A 21,506-nucleotide genomic window follows, 5' to 3' on the forward strand; every position below is an offset into this window, starting at 1 on the left:
GGTAGCTTATTTTGGCATCTTAATGAAGCCTTAACCATGAGTTCGTCCTCTGGTGGTTAGCTGACTACTGGTTAAGAAGGTGCTTGATTAGATATACAGCAGAGCCCACGTTTAGAATTTAAATATCGCCGACAATCAGGTTAATTTAATCGTGGCAGCCAAAATCGTGATCATGATTAAGATTCGATTAATTGTGCAGCCCTGATTGCCCATCACTGATTGGTGATGTATACACTAGGCTTTACACGATCATTTTTTATTATTGGTAATAGTGAAAAATGAGGTGAAACAGACAAAGATTTTAGTAAATTCTTTTCCAGAATGAGAGTGCTCAGAGGAGGATGCTATTCATGTGGCACAGCTTTAAGCAGGCATCAGGTGCAGGTAGAGATGGGCCTGGCTCAAGTTGGAGGCCAAAACAAAAAAGCAAAGAAATGAGGCAAATTTAATTATAATCTTATAATCTACTTGAGCAGTGTAAATAAATGTTTTTCTGCGTGACGAAAATTTATTTTGCCTTATTGTACTCTTCAGAGTCTTTCAGATTGCTTAATTTATGTAAAAACAAAAAAGATTCTCTGCGGGGGCTAGGGGATCCTCCCAGATCCCACCTACAATGTTTTGTTTTGTTTTTGTCACCTTTTCCATGGCTTTGGTCTTTGCATGTCTGAATTGTGTTGGTATTTTTCCTCCATCTAGGTGAGCTCCAGCAGCGTGGCAGGCACGCCCACACAACCCCCAGCAGCAGTAGTGGGTGGAGCCGGGTCAGGACAGGGCAACCTTGACCTGTTCAATGACAGCAGCAGCACAACTAAGACAGAAGATAACGCAAAGAAGCCATTGTCCAAGGACTCCATCTTGTCACTCTATGGAACCAACATGTCACCACAGGCTCCGGCTGGTAAGAGGCTAAGAAGTTAAATCATGTTCCAACCTATCTACATAAAACATAGAAAGACTACTGTATTTTGTAATTAGATGTCAAACGAGTAGTCCTCGCAGCTGTATGGCATATGTCAGGCTACTTTTTGCTGTTTGACATTGCCTCATGAATATTGAGTCTGCCCTCACTTGGCACCTCTCTAGATACACCTGCAAGGAAGTTATTAAGAATCATTAGTCTTGACAGATGGTGTTGTAGTGTAAACTAGTTGAACTTGCAGACACAATCTAATGATATCCAGTACCATCATTTTAAAAAAAAAAATAATAATATTTTTTTATTTAAAAAATATTTTTTAAGGTTTATTATAGTAGTTGTAGTTTGCAATTGCATAGTACAGAGTTATTTTTTTAGTATTATAGTTACCTTCAGGGTTCTTCAGGGTTCTACACTAACTTTTACACTGGTACCACTGGTACGACCCACTTTTTCCAGTTGGTCGCACAAACACTTGATTTAGCCGGAACCTTTTTGGGGGGAGGTACTGCATGATCATGCATGCACATATTCGTGCTTGCTCATTTCTGTTTATATATACACTGTATTGCCAAAACGATTCGCTTACCAATCCAAATAATCAGAATCAGGTGTTCCAATCACTTTCATGGCCACAGGTGTATAAAGTCAAGCACCTAGGCATGCAGACTGTTTTTACAAACATTTATGTCAGAATGGGTCGCTCTCGGGGGTTCAGTGAATTCCAGCGTTGGAACTGTGATAGGCTGCCACCTGTGCAACAAATCCAGTCGTGGAATTTCCTCGCTCCTGAATATTCCACAGTCAACTGTCAGCTGCATTATGAGAACACAGAAACGTTTGGGAATGACAGCAACTCAGCCACGAAGTGGTAGGCCACGTAAACTGCCAGAGGGGGTCAGCGGATGCTGAGGCGCATAGTGCAAAGAGGTCGCAAACCTTCTGCTACAGACCTCCAAACTTCATTTGGCCTACAGATTAGCTCAAGAAAAGTGTGCCAGATACCTTTATGGAATCTGTTCCCATGGCCGAGCAGCTGCATTCAAGCCAAACGTCACCAAGTGCAATGCAAAGCGTCAGATGCAGTGGTGGAAAGCACACCGCCACTGAACTCGAGAGCAGTGGAGACGAGACGCGTTCTCTGGAGTGACAAATCACGCTTCTCCATCTGGCCATCTGCTGGACGAGTCTGGGTTTGTTGCTTGCCAAGAGAATGGTACTTGTCTGACTGTATTGTGCCAAGTGTAAAGTTTGGTGGAGGTGGGATTATGGTGTGGGCTTGTTTTTCAGGAGCTGGGCTTGGCCCCGTAGTTCCAGTGAAAGGAACTCTGAATGCTTTAGCGTACCAAGAGATTTTGGACAATTCCATGCTCCAAACTTTTTGGGAACAGTTTGGAGCTGGCCCCATCCTCTTTCAGCATGACTGTGCAGCAGTGCACAAAGCAAAGTCCATAAAGACATGGATGACTGAGGCTGGTGTGGATGAACTTGACTGGCCTGCAGAGTCCTGACCTCAATCTGATAAAACAACATTGGGATGAATTAGAGCGGAGACTAAAAGCCAGGCCTTCTCGTTCAACATTGTGTGACCTCACAAATGCGCTTCTGGAAGAATGGTCAAAAATTCCCATAAACACACTCCTAAACCTTGTGGACAGCCTTCCTAGAAGAGTTGAAGCGGTTATAGCTGCAGAGGGTAGATGACGTCATATCGAACCCTATGAATTAGGAATGGGATGTCACTTCATATGTGAGTCAAGGCAGGTGAGCAAATACTTTTGGCAATATAATGTGCATATACAATGCCATGAAAAATTATTGGCCCCTTCTCAAATTCTTTATTTTTGCATGGTTTCCCCACAATGTTTAAGATCATCAAAAAAATGTAAATATCAGACAAATATCATTAAAATGCTGTTTTTAAAATGTGATTTTCTTCATTAAGGAAAAAAAATATTCAGTTACCTGGCTCTGTGTGAAAAAGTAATGTGCCCCTAAACCTAATTACTGGTTGGGCCATCCTCATCAGCAACAACTGAAATAAAGCATTTTTTTAATAACTGACAATGAGTCTTTCACATCTCTGTGGAGATATTTTGGCCCACTCTTGCAGAATTGTTTGAATTTAGCAAAAATTGAGGGTTTTTGAGCATGAATGACTTTAAGGTCATGGCACTGCGTTTCAATCTGATTAAAGTCTGGACTTTGACTAGGCCACTCTAGAACCTTCTTTTTTTTTTTTTTTTTTTTTTTTTTTTTTTTATTATATATAAGACATTCAGAAGTTGACTTGCTTGTGTGTTTTGGATCCTTATCCTGCTGCAGAACCCAAGTGCGCTTCAGCTTGAGGTCACAAACTTATCTGATGGCTGAACATTCTCCTTCAAGATTTTCTGTTAAAGAACAGAATTCATGGTTCCATCAATCACAGCAAGTTGTCCAGGTGCTGAAGGAGCAAGCAGCCCAAGACCACCACACTGCCACTACCATGTTTGATTGTTTGTATGATGTTCTTTTTCTGAAATGCTATGCTACATTTACGCCCAGTGTAACAAGATACACTCCTTCCAAAAAGCTCAACTTTCATCTCGTCAGTCCATGTAATATTCTCCCAAACGTCTTTGGAATCATTCAGGTGTTTTTTTGTTTTTGTTTTGCAAAAGTAAGACTAGCCTTTACGTTCTTTTTGGTCAGCAGTGAGTGAGCGGTTTTGCCTTGGAACTCTGACATTGATGCCATTTTTGCCCAGTCTCTTCCTTATTATTGTGTCATGAACACTGACCTTAACTGAGGCGAGGGAGGCCTGCAGTTCTTTAGAAGTTGTCCAGAGTTCCTTTCTGGCCTCCTGGTTGAGTCATTGCTGTTCTCTTGGGGTGATTTTTGTAGGCCGGCCACTCCTGGGAAGGTCCACCACTGTACCATGTTTTATCCATGTGAGGATAATTGCTCTCCCTGTGGGTTGCTGGAATCCTAAAGCTTTAAAAATGGCTATTGTAACTCTTCCCAGACTGATGGATATCAATTACTTTATTTCTCAAATTTCTTTGGATCGTGTCATTTTGTTGCAGCTTTTTTAGATCTTTTGCCCAACTTGATTTTGTTGGGACCGATTCTGTAGTGATTTCTTGATTGAACAGGCCTGAAGGTAATCAGGCTTGGATGTGATCAGTGAAAATTAACCAAAAATTGTGATTAGCCACAATTAACTCATGATTTAACAAGGGGCGTAATTACTTTTTCACACCGTGCCAGGTAACTTTGAATATTTATTTTCCCTTAATAAATTAAATCACCATTTAAAAAGAGCATTTTAAGTTTACTATGGTTATATGTCTGATATTTACATTTGTTTGATGATCTTAAACAAAGTGGGGAAACTGCAAAAATATAATAACTTGAGAAGGGCCAACTACTTTTTCACGGCACTGTAGCTGTGACACTAATGAGGACAAGCTATATAGAAAATGGATGGATGTTACCTTATTTAGTGACATAAGTGGACTAAATATTGAAAACTCAGTATGGCACAGTGCCTTTCTACAACACTGTAAACTATAACCAAAGCCTAATGCCTAAAATTTATAATAAATATCTCTCTGATAGTGTCTATTGGAGTGTTCGATACAGTCCCCTCCAAAAGTATTGGAACGGCAAGCTCAATTCCTTTGTTTTTGTTGTATACTGCAGACATTTGGGTTTCAGATCAAAAGATGAATATGAGACAAAAGTTCAGAATTCCAGATTTGATTTCATGGTATTGACCTAGATGTGTTAAACAACACAGGACAGAGCACCTTTTTCAAGTGAGCAAAGTTATTGGAACAGACATTATTAAATTAATGTGAATACCATTTAATATTTCGTGGCATAACCCTTGCAATAACTGCATCATGCCTGCGACCAATTGACTTCACCAGAGTGTTGCATTCTTCATTTGAAATGGTTTTCCAGGCCTTTTTCAGCCTCTTTCAATTCTTGTTTATTTCTGGGGGTTTCTCCCTTCAGTCTCCTCTTCAGGAGGTAAAATGCATGCTCTATTGGGTTAAGGTCTTGGCCTTGACCTTCCACTTTTCCCCCCTGATAAAGTCCTTTGTTGTGTTGGCAGTGTGTTTTGGGTCATTGTCTTGTTGCATGATGAAGCTTCTCGCGATTAGTTTTGATGCATTTTTATGGAAATTGCCAGACAGTGGTTTTGTAGACTTCAGAATTAAATCTGCTGCTCCCCTCATGAGTTACATCATCATTAAAGACTCGTGAGCCCGTTCCAGAAGCAGCCATGCAAGCCCAAGCCGTGACATTGCCTCCACCATGCTTCACAGATGAGCTCGTGTATTTTGGATCAAATCCTTTCTTTCGCCATACTTTGGCCATTCCATCACTTTGGTAGATGTTAATCTTGGTCTCATCAGTCCATAAAACTTTGTTCCAAAACTTTTGTGACTCATCTATGTAGTTCTTTGCAAAATAAAAAAAATCTAAATCTTTGCAAAATGTATCCCTCGCTCCCTCTCCCTCTCTCCCTCGCTCCTTCCTTTTCCTTCTGATTGCTTTTGTTGATGAGTGGTTTGCATCTTGTGGTATGGCCTGTATATTCTCTCAACGTCTATGACAGTGGATTGTGATACCTTAACCTCTACCCTGTGGAGGTTGGCAGTTATGTCACTGACTGTTGTCTTTGGGTGTTTCTTCACTGCTCTCACAATGTTTCTGTCATCAACTGCTGTTGATACCCTGGGCCGACCTGTTCGATGTCTGTTGCTCAGTACACCAGTAGTTTCTTTCTTTTTCAGGACATTCCAAATTGTTGTATTGGCTATGCCCAATGTTTGTGCAATATCTGTGATTGATTTTCCCTCTTCTCTCAGCTTCTAAATAGTTTCCTTTTCTCCCATAGAAATCTCTCTGGTCTTCATGTTTGCTTAACAGCAAATGCAGTTTTCACAGGTGAAAGCCAAAAACAAACACTATCTAATGTTTAAGCAATCGATCTATAAGGCAACACTTGAGCAACTAAAAACACCCATCAGTCACATGTTCCAATACTTTTGCTCACTTGAAAGGTGGGTGGATTCAAACAAAAGCTCTGTGCTGAGTTGTTTAAAACATGTAGATGTAAATAGCATGAAATAAAAGCTGGACTTCTGACCTCATATTCATCTTTTGAAGTGAAACCCAAATGTCTTCAGCATACAACAAAAACAAAGGAATTGACCTTGCTGTTCCAATAATTTTGGAGGTCAGAAGAATGTGCAAGTGTACTTAGTGAGTGTAGCTACTTTTTAATTCTAGTCACTTGCTAGGTTGCACAAGCATCTCATGCTGAAGCCAGAAGGACAAAGTACTGTAACTACATTGCTTCTGCTTTCCTTTTGGGTTGTGTACATTCTAAATATGAACACACTGTATGTCACAGAACATTAACAATTGTATAATGCTCTTTCCTTTTTAATTAAAAATTTATTTTTATTTTTTATTTTTTTTCTTAATGTCTCCACTTCCTGTCAGCTGGCATGTTCATGGGACCCTCTCAGATGCAGTTTCCTGTCCAGACCCCTGCTGGTTATCAGGCTTTCCCTGGCGTAGGGACCGCCGTGCCGCCTACGACCGTCATGGGTGCCATGATGGCACAGAGTGGAGCATCCATGATGGGGCCAAGTCCAGGAATGATGGTTGGGATGACCATGCCCAATGGCTTCATGGGAAATGCCCCTGCTAGTGCCGTGATGGGCATGGCCCCCAGAATGATGGCGCCACATGGCGGTGTGATGCCTGCAGGCATGGTGCCTGCCCAGGGCATGTATGCCATCCAGCCTGGGCAACAAGCTCAGTGGAACATGGCTCAGGTATCACTATGTGACACTATGGCTCACTAAAATCACTGCCAAAAAAAGTGACTGAACTGTCATTTTAGGTTGGTGTTTTTGTTCCATTAAAGGGAGATTCTCAGGTCCACACAAATAATACTTGGAAGTTACTTTTTTCTTCTTCAATGTGCATTGGTCTTTCACCCATATCCTTTTACATCTGTAATAATTGACTGTTTTGTCAACTTTGTTTGGACAGATTTTTCAAGAGCTCGTTTTCAACATTTCCATGTACCTAACCAGCATTTTTGTCTTTTCTCCTTTTGTAAGATTTAACAGTGCGGGCATTCTTTTCGTCGACTAAATGTGAAATTTAGTTGTTACGCCACTGTAGTACACACATTCTTAAGTACTGTACTGTAGTGGCAGGCTGTACATTTGGGACATGTTTCTTTAGTAGGGACATGCCCGACATAGTACTATCGCATCGCATTTATAAAAACCATTAATAGCATACAAAAAAAACAATAGATCAGTGCACAACAGTCCCACATACATCATCTGGAGCAGTTAAGAATCAATATTTATCTAATAACATGACAAAAGCATCCATTCATCTTCTATACAGCCTAACATCATTTGAGTCACAGGTGAGCTGGAGCCTATCCCAGCTGACTTTAGGCGAGTAGCAGGAATACCTTGGACTGGTCACCAACCAATTGTAGGGCACATGCAGACAAACAACCATTCACATTCACGCCTAAGGATGATTTAAAGTCTTCGATAAACCTAACATATATGGTTCGGGAACGTGGGAGGCAACTGGAGAACATGGCAACTCCACACAGGAAGGCCAGATTTTAACCCAAAACCTCAGGCACAGTTGGTAGAGTGGGTTGTCCAATGACTGAATGGTTGATGGTTCGAATCCCGAGTCCGGCTGTCTGTTGTCGAAGTTTCCGTTGGCAATACGCTGAACCTTAAATTTCGCCCAGTAGGCAGCAGTGCCTTGCATGGCAGCGGCCACCCATTGCAATTAGAATGTGTGAGCATCTGTAAAGCGCTTTGGGCTCAGTGATGGTGTAGTTTAAAGCGCTCTATTACATAAGTGCACACCATTTACTAACCCCAGAACTGTGAGGTGGATGTGCTGCTAATCACTCATGTGCCGTGCTGCCAGGACAAAAACATAAAACAAATAACATACGTCATACTCAACGGAGATGGTGATTATTAAATGTATTTATTCGTGCAGACACATTTTGCTAATCAGACTCTGCTTGTTCTGACCAACCAATCACAGGATGGAGAAATGCTAACAGCTAGTTAGCTGATGCAGTGATGCAAATTTGAAATCTTATTAGTTAACGTTATAGTCCCATTGCGAATATAGTTTGTGACATCAGCCGTCAGTACTGATTCTGAAGGCCCTGGCGAGATTTAATTGACATGGCAGCACTTGGAGGCGGAAATCTGAATGGACAAGAAAAAGCTAACATCACATACATTTACTGAATGCGTTGCAGCCTCGAGTTGGTAAATAGAATAGACTGTTGGCAATAAATAAATACAAATTCATGACCAAATATTAGAATTTGTTGTAAATGTCAGCGCACCTAACAATGTTTAGACCACCAGAGGTTTTGCTGGCCCTGACAGGTCACCACTGCTTATTATGTTTGGTGTAGTATTAAAAACTATACAAGAAGAATGTCCCTGTCGAACTCTATTCTTGTATTTGTTTAAATGCGTTGTGCCACCGCAACATGAAGCAATAGTTAATCGTGTCATGTTAAGCGTTTTACAGTACATAATGAGTGGATTTAGCAATTTCGGCAGAACTGACGATTTTAAAATCTGCAGTATACATTGTGACCACGAGAGGGCAGGCATGAGTTCAGTGTGCCACTGAGAAAATCCAAAACCAAATACTGCAAAAAATGCCTATTTTCAGCATAAGGACTACATATGGCTCATACCTCACACAAGAGTCTGTACAATTATGTTGTACTGAATCTGTGCTAGATTTAGTGCAATTTTGAGGTTGATTGTTGACTGTAAGTTAAGGGCCTGTTTTCCTTCACCAGTATTGATTGTAATGTGTTTGCCACCCTCAGGTGAGCCATCAGATGTCAGGGTTGCATCTGAACGGTGCAGCCAGACACATGGCCTTCACTCAGCCTCCAACTGCTATTGGTGGCTGGGCCGCACCCGGATCCGGTCAAACTATGAGCACACAACTTTGGAAGTGAGCTTTTCGGTGAGACGGACGGACAGAGGAAGGGTGGTGGTTGCAGAAAGTGCAAAAGATCTTTTGTGTGTGTCTGCACCTCACTATGAACTGACGTCTGTTTTCACTCTGGACCAGCCTTCAAGAACATGGATATTGTATCTCGACTTACCCCCTCTTCTACTTTCTCTGTCTCTCTCTCTCTCTCTCTCTCTCTCTCTATTGTGTGAGTGAATTGGGAGTCTCACAACCTGGCAGATTCTGCCTGTTGTATATGGTTTTTGAGCATTACTTTTATTTTCCTTTTTTGGAAAACAAATACAAGGAAATAACAGTCCCAACAAAAATTGTATTGACATATCAGAAAAGCTGCAGGACCAGTTACACAAGCTTTTATTGTATCATTATAAGATTATAGAACATTTAAATGAATAGTATTTAAAGGGGGAAGATAAGACTAATCCTGTCGGTCTGTACTGCTCCCAAGTGTACAGCGCTGTATAACCTTTTAAAGCACTTGTGGTTCCCCTCTTACAAAAATAAAGTTGTGTTAAATAGTGTGTGTCATCTCTCCTTTATTGAATAAAAGACGGAAAAGTTAGGTTTTATGATGCGGGTATTTACTCTAAGAAGTGATTACTTTCCATTACAATGTGTTGAGATGCAATACGAGGGATGGATCAACAAGTGTTCATTCTGGAGATGATTCATTTTGGTTGACAGTCTGAGAGGTGTTGTGCATTTTCCCGTTCTTGTTGAGAGTTTGTAGTCAGCGCTTTTAAAACAAACTATAACCACTAAATTAGCATAATGTTTACCTCTTCACATCTTTGCTTATATAAATAAATATTGTATGTAATTAGTGTCCCTCACCACCTTCGATTTATAACAAGTTCTTAACTCGATTCTTAGTGATGGACTTATTGACAAAACGCTAAATTCGTTTTTCTTTTTTTTTTCTTTGTTTCAACACTTTGACATTTTATCACAGCTTATATAAGAATTTATTTATTTGCTTCAAAGCAATTGTAATGGGCGTCAATTCTCTGCTGGGCCTAAACACTATCGTAAGCACTGCACTCAACTTGCTCTGAAGTACTTTCAGGCAGTCCATCACGACTCAGTTTGCATACCCTCCCCATTCAAGCTTTTACAAAAATATGCGAATGGTTAAGTTTTTCTGATTTGGCCAAATGTCAAAACTTTCTCAACAACTGAAGAAAACTTTAACAAGGTACAGAAAATGAGCACTAGGTGGCAGAATTGCATAAATCTTTGGTCGGTGGAGTTGCACAGTTGAACGGCCAACAGCTGCGTAAATCTAATCGCAGGATGCGCTATTTTACGTTTAATCTATCGTGAAATTTCGTCAGAATCATGAAATACAAATCAAATGGGCGGAATTATATTATGTAGTATTGGTAAATGAGTATAATGTAGTATAGTTCCACACCATTGCGAATTACAACCGCAATAATAAACATGCTCTCAAATGGATACCTTCTGACAGTGTCGATCAAAATTGAGCAAAATGATCATTGCGAAGACTTTTATAGGCTCTTTTATTGTATCTCACAAGCAGCAGGTGTAGCAACTGAATGGTATTACAGAAAGGGTACAATATACAGTGTTTGGAAAAGGAAAACAGCTGTGTTTACAGGCCGTTTCCACTGTGTTACTATGGTTAAAAGAAATATTCATTTGCGCTGAGCTTTCCTGTTTTACAACGGCTGGTTTTCCATGTGCACTGTAGCTGGTGCAATGAATGCCTTTTTGTTTTATGTGTAATAGTGAGGCACATCCAGCCCGAGCTTTTGGAAATTGAGACTCATACAACATATTCATATTCGGTTAAAGTTTGACAAGCAGGGAAAATGTGCCTCATGTTTCCTCTCCGTAGCAGAGGTTCCTTCACACAGCAATGGCGGTCAGGTTTATCAGAACAAAAGTCTGTAAATACATATTACAGCTATGTTTCCCCACCCAGCTCAGACTGGGAAATGTTCCAGAACAAATAAAACCACCCCAGTGAAGGCTCTTACAGGTGGATTTGGCATGCTGAGTGAGCTAAGCCTTTCTTTGTGTAAACCCTGCCTTTATTGATACCTTGCATTGTGTATAAAACATAGTTTGACTATTCCAAGCAGTACGAGCCCTGCCCAGGTATCGTAGGTCAGTCCTGCTCTTTGGCTGTTGGGATTAAAAGTGGGTGTTGCACTTGAAACCAGCTCTACCTGTTTAACCCGTGCCTATCAGCCAACAAGTACTGCCCAGTCAGTCTTGCATGTTTTATCCATGCTGAAACCAGTGTACTGTGCTCCAATGGTGGCAAGGGACGAAAGAGGCTTGTTCCCACATGGAGGGAGCCCAAATGCACAAAAGAGCTATCTCATGCTTAGCAACGCCTGAAAGCGTCTAAAGTGTTCAATTCCGGCTTCTCCTCCAGGGCTACTTTGAAAAGTTTCCAAGTAAAGTTTGATGACACAGAGCATTTGCAAGGAGGTTAGGAATTCCTCTCAAGCGAGAGTGTCAAAGCTAACACGGCTCCAGAATAGAGTCCAGCAGCCACGTGAAGAATGCTCATACTCTCTTCTAGTCCTGCACCTTGACACATTCCTTCTGGTTGCAGCGTCAGTCTATGGTTTAACTTTGTCTGCAGGCATGACTAATGCAGCATTAAATGTCACTGATACAAGAGATGGATTTGAATTTGGGTAAATTCCAGGATGACATTTTGCAGGCAGGTGTTTGAGTGACTTTTCTGCTTACACCCCTCAAATGCAGCACATGTATGCTGAAGCACAGAAGAGATTTACAGATCTTTCAGAAGAAAACTTGATGCAGATCAGAGCAGATATAAACTTACGCCTGACTTTGAATTTTATTATACATCATTCGGGTTTCATAGTATCGACTCATTAATGTCTTTTGCCTTTGTGCTGCCCGCCTCAAGGCCGCCTTGCATGGCGGACGGCCACGACAAGGCTGAGAGTCCAATGACACGGCTTCCTGTCTTTTTTCTTTATCTGAATTCACGCAGACTTGTTGGCACAGGGCACATCTAATCGGCTTCTCTTATCTTTCTAGCTCTTGGCGATTTGAATGTAGTGCAGTGCTTATGATAGTGTTTAGGCCAGCAGAGAACTGATGCCCATTGTAATTGCATTGAAAAAAACAACATTGTTTTTCTTTTTTTTTTTAACCCAACCAAAATTCTGATATAAGCTGTGATAAACTGTCAATAAGTGTTTAAAAAAGAATAAAAAGAAAAACCAAAGCATTTTAAAGTTGAATGAAAAGTTGGAAAAATATTCAATAAAAAAAGAAACAAAAAATCAGCAAATAGGTGAATCTTCGCGTGCTGAACCACTCCTATGTGGGGTTCACTGTATTCGCAAAAATTTGTGAAAGTGGCCACAATTGGCAAAATTTCAAACTTAAGTCTGTCGAGTACTTTTCAACTTTCTAGGGTTTGTTGCGAAGTCATCAGAATCAGAATCATCTTTATTTGCGAAGTATGTCAATAACACACAGGAATTTGTCTCCGGTAGTTGGAGGTGCTCTAGTACGACAACAGACAGAAAATACTTCCATCCATCCATTTTCTGAGCCGCTTCTCCTCACTAGGGTCGCGGGCTTGCTGGAGCCTTTCCCAGCTATCTTCGGGCAGGAGGCGGGGTACACCCTGAACTGGTTGCCAGCCAATCGCAAGGCAGATACAAACTAACAACCATTCACACTCACATTCACACCTACGGGCAATTTAGAGTTTTCAATTAACGTGTGTTTTTCGGATGTGGGAGGAAACCGGAGTGCTTGGAGAAAACCCACGCAGGCACGGGGAGAACATGCAAACTCCACACAGGCGGGGCCGGGGATTGAACCCCGCTCCTCAGAACTGTGAGGCTGACGCGCTAAAGAAAATACTTTTGAGACATAAAAACATAAAAACACACTACGGAGAGTCACTGAGCAATGAAAGGTTACCAGGAATATGTTTTTTTTTTTGGGGGGGACAATTGTGTAAATGATGCAGAGTCCTAGCAATTTAGAGACGTTTGAAATGGCTAATAGAGCAACAGTCTGGTAACCAGTGACCCTTGTGCAAATGGCGCAGAGACTTCTCAAGCACATGAGTGGCCAGTATTGGTCAACAACAGATATGCAAGTAGTGCAGTGTGGCGAGACTACTACAGTGAGTGCAATGTATAATTGGCCCGACAGAGATGTGACAACAAACTCAAGACAAAATTGGCAGCATGTTACAATGGAACTGTAAGTTAACTGTTTAAGAAGTTAATGGCAAGAGGGAAGAAGCTGTTGGAATGTCTGCTGGTTTTTGTTTGCGTTGTTCGATAGCGCTTACCTGAGGGAAGGATCTGGAAGAGGTGGTGACCAGGATTGTGGAGGCTCCAAGAGGATTTTGCATGCTCTTATCTAAGTTCTGGCAGTGTGGAGATCCTCAAGGGTAGGTAGGGGGGTACTGACAATTTTTTCACCAGTTTTGATTGTCCGTTCCAGTCGGAGTTTGTCCTTTTTTGTGGCACCACCAAACCAGACTGTGATGGATGAACACAGGACTGATTCGATGACTGCTGTGTAGAACTGCCTCAGCAGCTCCTGTGGCAGGCTGTGTTTCCTCAGTAACCGCAGGAACTACATCCTCTGCTGGGCCATTTTGATGATGGAGTTGATGTTGGTCTCCCATTTCAGGTCCTGAGAGACTGTAATTCCCAAGAACTTGAAGGTCTCAACGGTTGACACAAGGCAGTTGGACAGTGTGAGGGGCAGCTGTGGCAAAGGTTGCCTCCTGCAGTCCACGATCATCTCTACAGTCTTGAGCGTGTTCAGCTCCAGGTTGTGTCAGCCGCACCACAGCTCCAGCCTCTCCACTTGCTGTCGATACGCAGACTCGTCACCGTCTTTGATGAGGCAGATGACTTTGGCGTCGTCTGCAAACTTCAGGAGTTTGACAGCCCGGTGCGTTGAGATGCAGTCGTTTGTGTAGAGAGAGAAAAGCAGCGGAGAGAGGACACATCCTTGGGGCGCTGGCGGTGCGTGTAGATAAGATGGTGTCCCCCAGCCTCACCTGCTGTGTCCTGCCCATCAGGAGGCTGTAAATACACTGACAGATGGCAGGCGAGACGCTGAGCTGGAGAAGCTTGGAGGAGAGGAGTTTGGGGATGATGGTGTTGAACGCAGAGCTGAAGTCCATGACCAGGATCGTTGCGTAGGTCCCTGTACTGTTCTAGGATGAAGTGCAGTCCCATGTTGACTGCGTCATCCACAGACCTGTTTGCTCGGTAGGCAAACTGCAGGGAGTCCAGCAGGGGACCTGTGACGCTCTTGAGTTGGTCCAGCACGAGGCGTTCAAAGGACTTCATGACCAGAGATGTCAGGGCAACAGGCCTGTAGTCATTCAGACCTGAGATTGCAGGTTTCCTGGGGACTGGGATGATGGTGGAACATTTGAAACAGGACGGTACTTCACACAGTTCCAGAGCTCTATTGAAGATCTATGTGAAGACTGGAGCGAGCTGGTCCGCGCAGACTTTGAGGCAGGATGGGGACACAAGGTTTGGGCCTGCTGCTTTCTTGATCCTTGGTTGTTTTGAAGATACGTCTCACATCCTATTCGTGGATGGTCAATGCAGGAGGTGGAGCCAGAGGTGTGATAGTGGTCAGTGGTGTGGCTGGGTGGGTGTGGGGTGTGAAAGTGTCCTTTTCAAATCTGCAATAGAAGGTGTTCAAATCATCTGCTAGTCCTTTATTGTTCTCATCTTGGGAGGATGGTCGCTTGTAGTTGGTTATGGATTGTAATCCCCGCCAGACTGACTCAGAGTTGTTAGCGATAAACTTCTATCTTTTCTGCATAATTTCTCTTTGCGATGTTGTTGTCAGCTGGTTTCTAGTGCAGTTATACAGGGCTCTATCCCCTCTTCGATAGGCGACCTCTTTAGCCTGACAAAGTTGCTTAAGTTTGACAGTGAACCACGGCTTATTGTTATTGAACGTGCAAAATGTCTTTGTTGGTACAGACACATCCTCACAGAAAACTGGCTCAGACCCAGATAAACATTATTGCTTTATAACGACTAAAAGAGGCCTTATAACAGAGGTGTGGACTCGAGTCAGACTCGAGTCATGAATTTGATGACTTTAGGCTCGACAATATGTTAGACTTGCAACTCGACTTGGACTTGAACAGCTATTACTCGTGACGTCACATGGGTTTAAAACCATTGACTTGAAAAGACATTGAGAAACCCACTGAGAAACCAATATTTTGTAGCTTTCTCTTTCTAAAGCTCTTTGTGCAACATGTGTCACAACAGAAAGATATAAGTATGAACAGTATAAGTGGCAACACAATGATGAAGATCCTAATTAATGTTTATTAGGTCGAAGTGTCCCACGTTATTATTGTTAATGTATAGTTACTTCTTATTATCCTTTATCAGTTAACACCCTGGAATTAACCAAGAGCTCATTATTTCACACACTACCTAAAGTAATGATTTTATTATGAAAAAGAAAAAAAACAGAAACAGTACAACATAAAACAACAATAAATGTGACAGATAAATAAGGTATACATTCCAAAAAACATTGTTAACATACACAGAAATTACGACATTTAACAATAAGGATGTTAATTAGTGCAACAACAACAAAAAATCCACATTGCATTGTAGGAATCACGCGGCTTGTCTTCGTTAGCATTAGGAGCTAGCTTTGTGAGTGATCATGCAAATAGTTTCACGCAGGCCGGCCGCACGCTGTCTGGGCTTCCTGTACATTACAATCTGGTTTAGTCAGTGTAGTGTTCTCAAGAATCAGTCTGTATTTCTTCTTTTTTAAAATTCATTTTATTTACCATTTGATCAGCACACAACTAGCATATATTCAACATGAAACTACATTCTTTTTTGTGTCCTTTTCTTTGCCTCTTTTTGAAGTAACATTTTTACATAGTCCCCCCTAGTGTTCCGAATGAGATACCACAGTTGGATAAAATTGTACCTTTATAACAAGACGACAAACTTGTGTTCCTCTTTTTCTAAAATCGATTTATATTTGTGTTTACAATTGCCTCACTCGAAATTATTGTAGACAAGAAAATGCAGTTCCCTGCTATATGCACAATGTGAATTTATGAAAAATACTGTTGATTATCTAAAAGAGGAAACCAATTGGTCGTTCATTATGAAGTGAAATGTCTCATTTTCTCTTGTGTATTAATAATTGTGCTTTAAACAAGCACAAATATATTTTCTCCTTATACTTGATTATTCTGATAGAATTTTCAGTAGAATACTCGATTACTAATTGCAGCACCGCTGGATACAAATGTTTATTTGTGACGGGTCTGTTTAATGTCACTTCAGAAATAAAGTGAGAAAAAGTAAGGAAATAAGTATTATTACTGTAATCATAAAGGCAAATAATGAGAGTTATACTGAGAGCCATGGCCTCAAAAGTCATGTTTACTGAATACTTAACAGGTCACTCTTGACTAGTCACTGGTGCTACTGCTGCATATCTTATCGTTTTTGTGAAGGAAATATTTTGACATTATTATCGCATTGGCTTTGGCTTGTCAAAGTAAAAGCATTGTTGGACAGTCTTTTACATAAACAGTGTAATGTAACAGGATGCTGGAGATGGATCCAAATATGGGCCCGTAAAGCCTCACAGTGGGGCTTGGGTTTTGCACTCCCACGCTCTGTGTAGTCGCTGTGTATCCAAAGCAAACATTACACCATTGTTTGAGAAGCATGAACTCCTCATCAGGAGTTTGCGACTTTTACTGCTGAAATATGCTTAAGGTAACACTATTGTATTTTATGTATATATCTTGTTTTCGTGTTCCTGTTTCATGCAAACAGGTAAGGTTATGTCATTAGTGTCCATGCAGTGGCCAAGAGGGAGGCTCAATCCTCCGCTTACTCTTTCATACTTTAGCTATACACGCATCATAAACAAGTCCAAGGTGCACCGCTGATACTAGATTTGAACAATGTCTGTCTTTGTTCACTTTGACACTATTTGCATTCCCATTCGGTGTGTCTATATTGAAGTATGTGTGTTGTTGTTACTAGGTAACAGGAGTTACTGTAACAGCGTTGACAGCTTCCAGGGCAAAGATTAGTCAGCCCTTAGGGTGTGTCTTCTGAGTAAATCCAGAACTGCCCGGACACATTGAGGGCACTAAGTTCAACACCAGCAGATTTAACCATTGTTCACCCTTTTCCTGACAACACCACCTCGTACGTAGCAAACGTTTCCACCACCCCGTATCCCACACCTCCCACAATGTAACTCGGTTGCCATGACAACTGCATAAACAGTAATGTCGTAGCATCCAAATTCAGGCTCAGTGAGTGAGCATAAGAGGTGAAGAAAATGGATAGATGAGTCTAAAAAATGACACGACTTGTGTTCGCCAGCAGGTTTATTTTTTTTAGACAGCACACGCAAACACACACATACAGACATTTCTTCTCTTTTATTCACTGTAACGCAGCCTTTCATCTCCCCTCAGGCTAAAGCACGGTCTTTAACTTTCATCTTCTGTCAGTTACTTTTTTCGTATAATTTCAATTATCAGGCTTTCATGAGACTGTGTGCATGTGTGTGCATGTGTTTGAGGTCCTGCCAGTTGGACGTTTTAGCCTTTTAGCTGGAAGTGCGCATAGTGGTGGTTGTGACCGTGGTCTTAGAGCTCCCTGTGAAGAAGACAAGAGAAAAACATGATGTCAGTGTTTCAAGTTTCCATGCAGTTATGTAATATATCATGACATGACATTAAGCATCACTTACCTGAACCAATTGGCCTTAATTGAGAAAGGAAACAGACCGTGAACAATGAATGAGTATTCAAAATATCTATTATATGTTCTATCCAAATATGTCTATTTTCATCTACCTGGATTCCTCTGTGTCCAGTAAGCTCCTGTAGGTTGCAATCTCCTGCTCCAGCCTGGTCTTGATGTCCAGTAGCATCCTGTAGTCCTGGCCCTGCTGGTCAATGCTGACGCGCACGTTGCCTAGTTCTGCTTCCAGCATGTTGATTGTGTTCTGGAAGCTGGCGAGCATGGCGCTGTAACGAGCCTCTGTGTCTGCCACCGTGTTCTCCACCGCCCCTTTCTGTACAGGATTACAAGAAGCATGTGTATAATTAAAGTAAAACAAAGCAGCCACACCCTGGATTGTATCTGACACTGTGGCTGCAGTGATAAGACTGGGTGTTTTTATTAAACATCCTTTTTAAATCAGGACAAAAGTCACAGGGGGGGCTTCTTGAACTCTAATGACCTGTGGACTTAAAAAGTCTGCATTCCTTCCTTTTTCTTCAAGCTCTTTAATGTCTACCAGAATCTGATCAGACTGTGAAATGTTTTCTTCTCCCAGCAACCCCCACCCCTCCCAACACATTTTTAAATAAAGCCGTCCTTCTGCTCCCTTTATCACTGTCTCCTGTTCCCTGGACAAGAGAGGCATCTGGGAATTTTGCTCATATAAGGCGAGATTGTGAGAAGGCGGTCTGGCTTTCGTCTCTCACCATGCTGAGTTGAGACTGCAGCTCGATCTCCAGGCCCTGCAGCGTACGTCTCAGGTCTCCGATTTCTGTCTTGGACGTCTGGATGGTCTCTGTGCTGATGGTCACCTCCTTGTTCAAGGTAGCCGACTAGGGAGAGAAAACCATGACCGAATCTCTTAAATTGGATTCCATGTTCCATCCATCCATCCATTTTCTTAGCCGCTTCTCCTCACAACGGTCACGGGCGTGCTGGAGCCTATCCCAGCTATCATAGGGCAGGAGGCGGGGTACACCCGGAACTGGTTGCCAGCCAATCGCAGGGCACATACAAACAACCAACCAACCATTCGCACTCACATTCACACCTACGGGCAATTTAGAGTCTCCAATTAATGCATATTTTTGGGATGTGGGAGGAAGCCGGAGTGCCCGGAGGAAACCCACGCAGGCACGGAGAGAACATGCAAACTCCACACAGGCGGGGCCGGGGATTGAACCCCGGTCCTCAGAACAGTGAGGCAGACGCGTTAACCAGTCATCCACCATGCCGCCGATTCCATGTTGTGTTTCTTTTTTTTATGGTGACTTGGTTTACCTTCTCATTAAACCAGGCCTCCTGGTCGCGGCGGTGTTTATCTGTGATAGTTTCGTATTGGGCGCGGATCTCCTCCAGGATTCTGTTGAGGTCCTGTTGGGGTGCGGCGTCAACCTCCACATTGATGGTTCCGGACAGCTGTGATCGCATAGCTGCCAGCTCCTGAGCAACGGACACCCCACAAAAAAGGTTAGCCTCTTATACCTTCTGATCTCACTACAATTGCACTTGTAAAGCTTCTTGTACCTCTGCGTGGTTCTTCTTGAGGTAGGCCAGCTCATCTTGCAGACCCTCGATCTGCATCTCCAGGTCGGCTTTCGTCAGAGTGGTCTGGTCGAGCAGGCGGCGAAGGTTGGCGATGTCGGCCTCAACAGACTGCCGCATCATCAGCTCATGCTCGAATCTGTTGGGTTTTGTCGAAGAAAGTGGAATGAACTTGATGTTTGGAATGCTACTGATTTTCAAACATACTACATATGCGCTTACTTACTTGGTTCTAAAGTCGTCAGCAGCCAGTTTGGAGTTGTCTATCTGGAGGAGAATGTTGGCATTGCCGACGGTGGCGGCCATGATCTTAATTGGAGCACAATTTGAGAATTGGTCAGATGCTCTCTCTATCAATTAGATAGAAACTGTTTATTTTATTTTATATGATAAAGTACAGGTAAGCATAAACCAAGCCTGCTAATTGTCAAGTCTAATGGGTGCAGTATAACATTTTGAAACTTGTATCAGTCTACCATGAAAATGATTAACGGTAGTGCAAAGATAACATCATGCATGGTGTTGACCCAGCATACCTTGTCCTTCAGGTCATTGATGATGGCCCAGTAGTTGCTGTAGTCCCTCTCGGCAGCAGGTCCCTTCTGCTCGTAGTACTCTCTGATCTGCTTCTCCAGCTTCGCGTTGGCAGCCTCCAGAGAGCGCACCTTCTCCAGGTAGGTGGCCAGACGGTCATTCAGGTTCTGCATGGTGGCCTTCTCGTTCAGCTGAATGGTGTTCTGGTCCATAGCACTGGACAGGTCGAAGCTGCCTGCCCCGGCTCCGTAGCCGCCGCCAAACCCGGATGAGACGCTGTGCATGCTGGAAGAGGAGATGCGAGGACCTCTGAGGCTCAGTCCGGACAAGCTCTGAGCCTTGGGTGCGGCTCTGGATGAGTAGCTGTAGCTCTGCCTGCTCATCATGACGGGCCCGCCGGTGATGCTGTAGCTGGACTGCATGGCTGAGAGTCTTTCAAGAGAGGAGATGAGAGGAGTTGAAGCGTTTGAACCAGGAGTGGACTTGGATAGCGCGGAGCAGCCTCCTGATATAGTCCTGCTCCTGGGGCGGGCCTAGCTGGGGGGAGGGAGGGCCATAGGGGAGGGGAAGGAGGGAGTTTTGCTCCGCCGATCAGTACTGGCTTGACACAACCACCATTTGTTTTCCTTTAAGGTCCAATGGGTTTTTTTTCCCTTTCCCTCCTATGAGGGCACTCTCATGGAATGTGTGAGTGTGTGTGTTGCTGCTTTTGTGCTCATGTTTGAGCGAGCGAGGGTTCTGCTGAAGTGTGTGCATGTCTGTGTGTGTGTAAGTGAGTGTCACCTCTATACGGTCGCCTGGAAGTGAAAAACAATATGACAACTTTTGAAACACTAACATTTCACAAAACACAAAAACAAAACACGAAACACTTTTACAAAAAGATGAAACAAATTACAATTGCCCAGAAAGGGAGGGGCCGTTTTCTTGAGCGGCCGATCGGTCTTCCACTGGGTTTGATGCGATTCAAAATTATAATCTCCGTTGCACGGCGTCTTCACGTCACAGTTTACATTCATTCAAAACGCACCTACGATGAAAATACATTTCCAGGTTTGAAGGCCGTGCCGCCGTGTTGCCTCGGCTCGAGCCATATAAATAGTACGTAAAGCATCAAATGTTGTTTAACATCAATGCTAAACTATACTCATAATGTGTAATGTGCCAGAATGAAAAAGCATAGCTTGTGACCAGAATGTATGCAAGGTAGATCCCTCGCTCGGTACGTTAAAAAATGAATGGAACCGGCAGCTTCCTTTCTAATATCCACACTTTTCCTTTAATTCTCGCCAGCATCCTCTCTCTTTAGCAACCTGCTTCTTCCTTAACTCTTAATCTATCTTTTTATGGTTTAAGAAATGTGATCAAGAACAAGATATTGTATATACATCATCAAACGCCTATACAGGCTCACTGTTCAGGGCGTCCGTATATACTATCGCTATTTGGGATGGACATCACGTTCCATTTGTGTAGCCTACCCTTCCCGCGATGCAGGAGCCAATCATGTTGAAGCGGGGAGGGTCTTGCCGAGAAAGGGTGTGGGATTTCTAAGAATGTCTTTGAAATCCCTTTCCGCAATTGTAATTTGTTTCTTCTTTTTGCAAACGTGTTTC

General features: G+C 42.6%; 2 protein-coding genes across 3 annotated transcripts in view; one reads left to right on the forward strand and one right to left on the reverse strand.

Annotated features, from left to right (window-relative positions):
• Positions 1 to 9,507, forward strand: part of LOC133403543 (stromal membrane-associated protein 1-like) — a 15,592-nt gene extending 6,085 nt beyond the window's left edge. For both annotated transcript variants that reach the window (XM_061678477.1, XM_061678478.1), the window contains exons 8-10: positions 700 to 901; positions 6,425 to 6,762; positions 8,841 to 9,507. In XM_061678477.1, coding sequence (XP_061534461.1) covers positions 700 to 901; positions 6,425 to 6,762; positions 8,841 to 8,975 — 675 coding nt within the window. In that variant the 3' untranslated portion in view covers positions 8,976 to 9,507. The remainder of the gene's footprint in view (positions 1 to 699; positions 902 to 6,424; positions 6,763 to 8,840) is intronic.
• A 7,883-nt stretch (positions 9,508 to 17,390) lies between these two features.
• On the reverse strand, positions 17,391 to 20,388 carry krt94 (keratin 94). The gene is made up of 8 exons (XM_061678479.1): positions 19,893 to 20,388; positions 19,583 to 19,665; positions 19,339 to 19,495; positions 19,093 to 19,254; positions 18,519 to 18,644; positions 17,883 to 18,103; positions 17,777 to 17,790; positions 17,391 to 17,682 (listed from the first exon to the last, which is right to left on the reverse strand). The coding sequence occupies exons 1-8, from the start codon at positions 20,310 to 20,312 to the stop codon at positions 17,633 to 17,635; spliced, it is 1,233 nt and encodes a 410-aa protein (XP_061534463.1). The 5' UTR covers positions 20,313 to 20,388; the 3' UTR covers positions 17,391 to 17,632.
• Between the last annotated feature and the right edge of the window lie 1,118 nt (positions 20,389 to 21,506).

The sequence above is a fragment of the Phycodurus eques genome, chromosome 6 (assembly GCF_024500275.1).
Source record: "Phycodurus eques isolate BA_2022a chromosome 6, UOR_Pequ_1.1, whole genome shotgun sequence".
NCBI lineage: Eukaryota > Metazoa > Chordata > Actinopteri > Syngnathiformes > Syngnathidae > Phycodurus > Phycodurus eques.

Bases quoted from the DNA above. Each gene is read 5' to 3' on its own strand.
- krt94 (XM_061678479.1), bottom strand. From the start codon at position 20,312: ATGCAGTCCAGCTACAGCATCACCGGCGGGCCCGTCATGATGAGCAGG. The intron at 19,666-19,892 runs GTATGCTGGGTC...GCTCCAATTAAG, and splicing joins TCAATGACCTGAAGGACAAG to ATCATGGCCGCCACCGTCGG. The intron at 19,255-19,338 runs GTACAAGAAGCT...TCCGTTGCTCAG, and splicing joins TCAAGAAGAACCACGCAGAG to GAGCTGGCAGCTATGCGATC.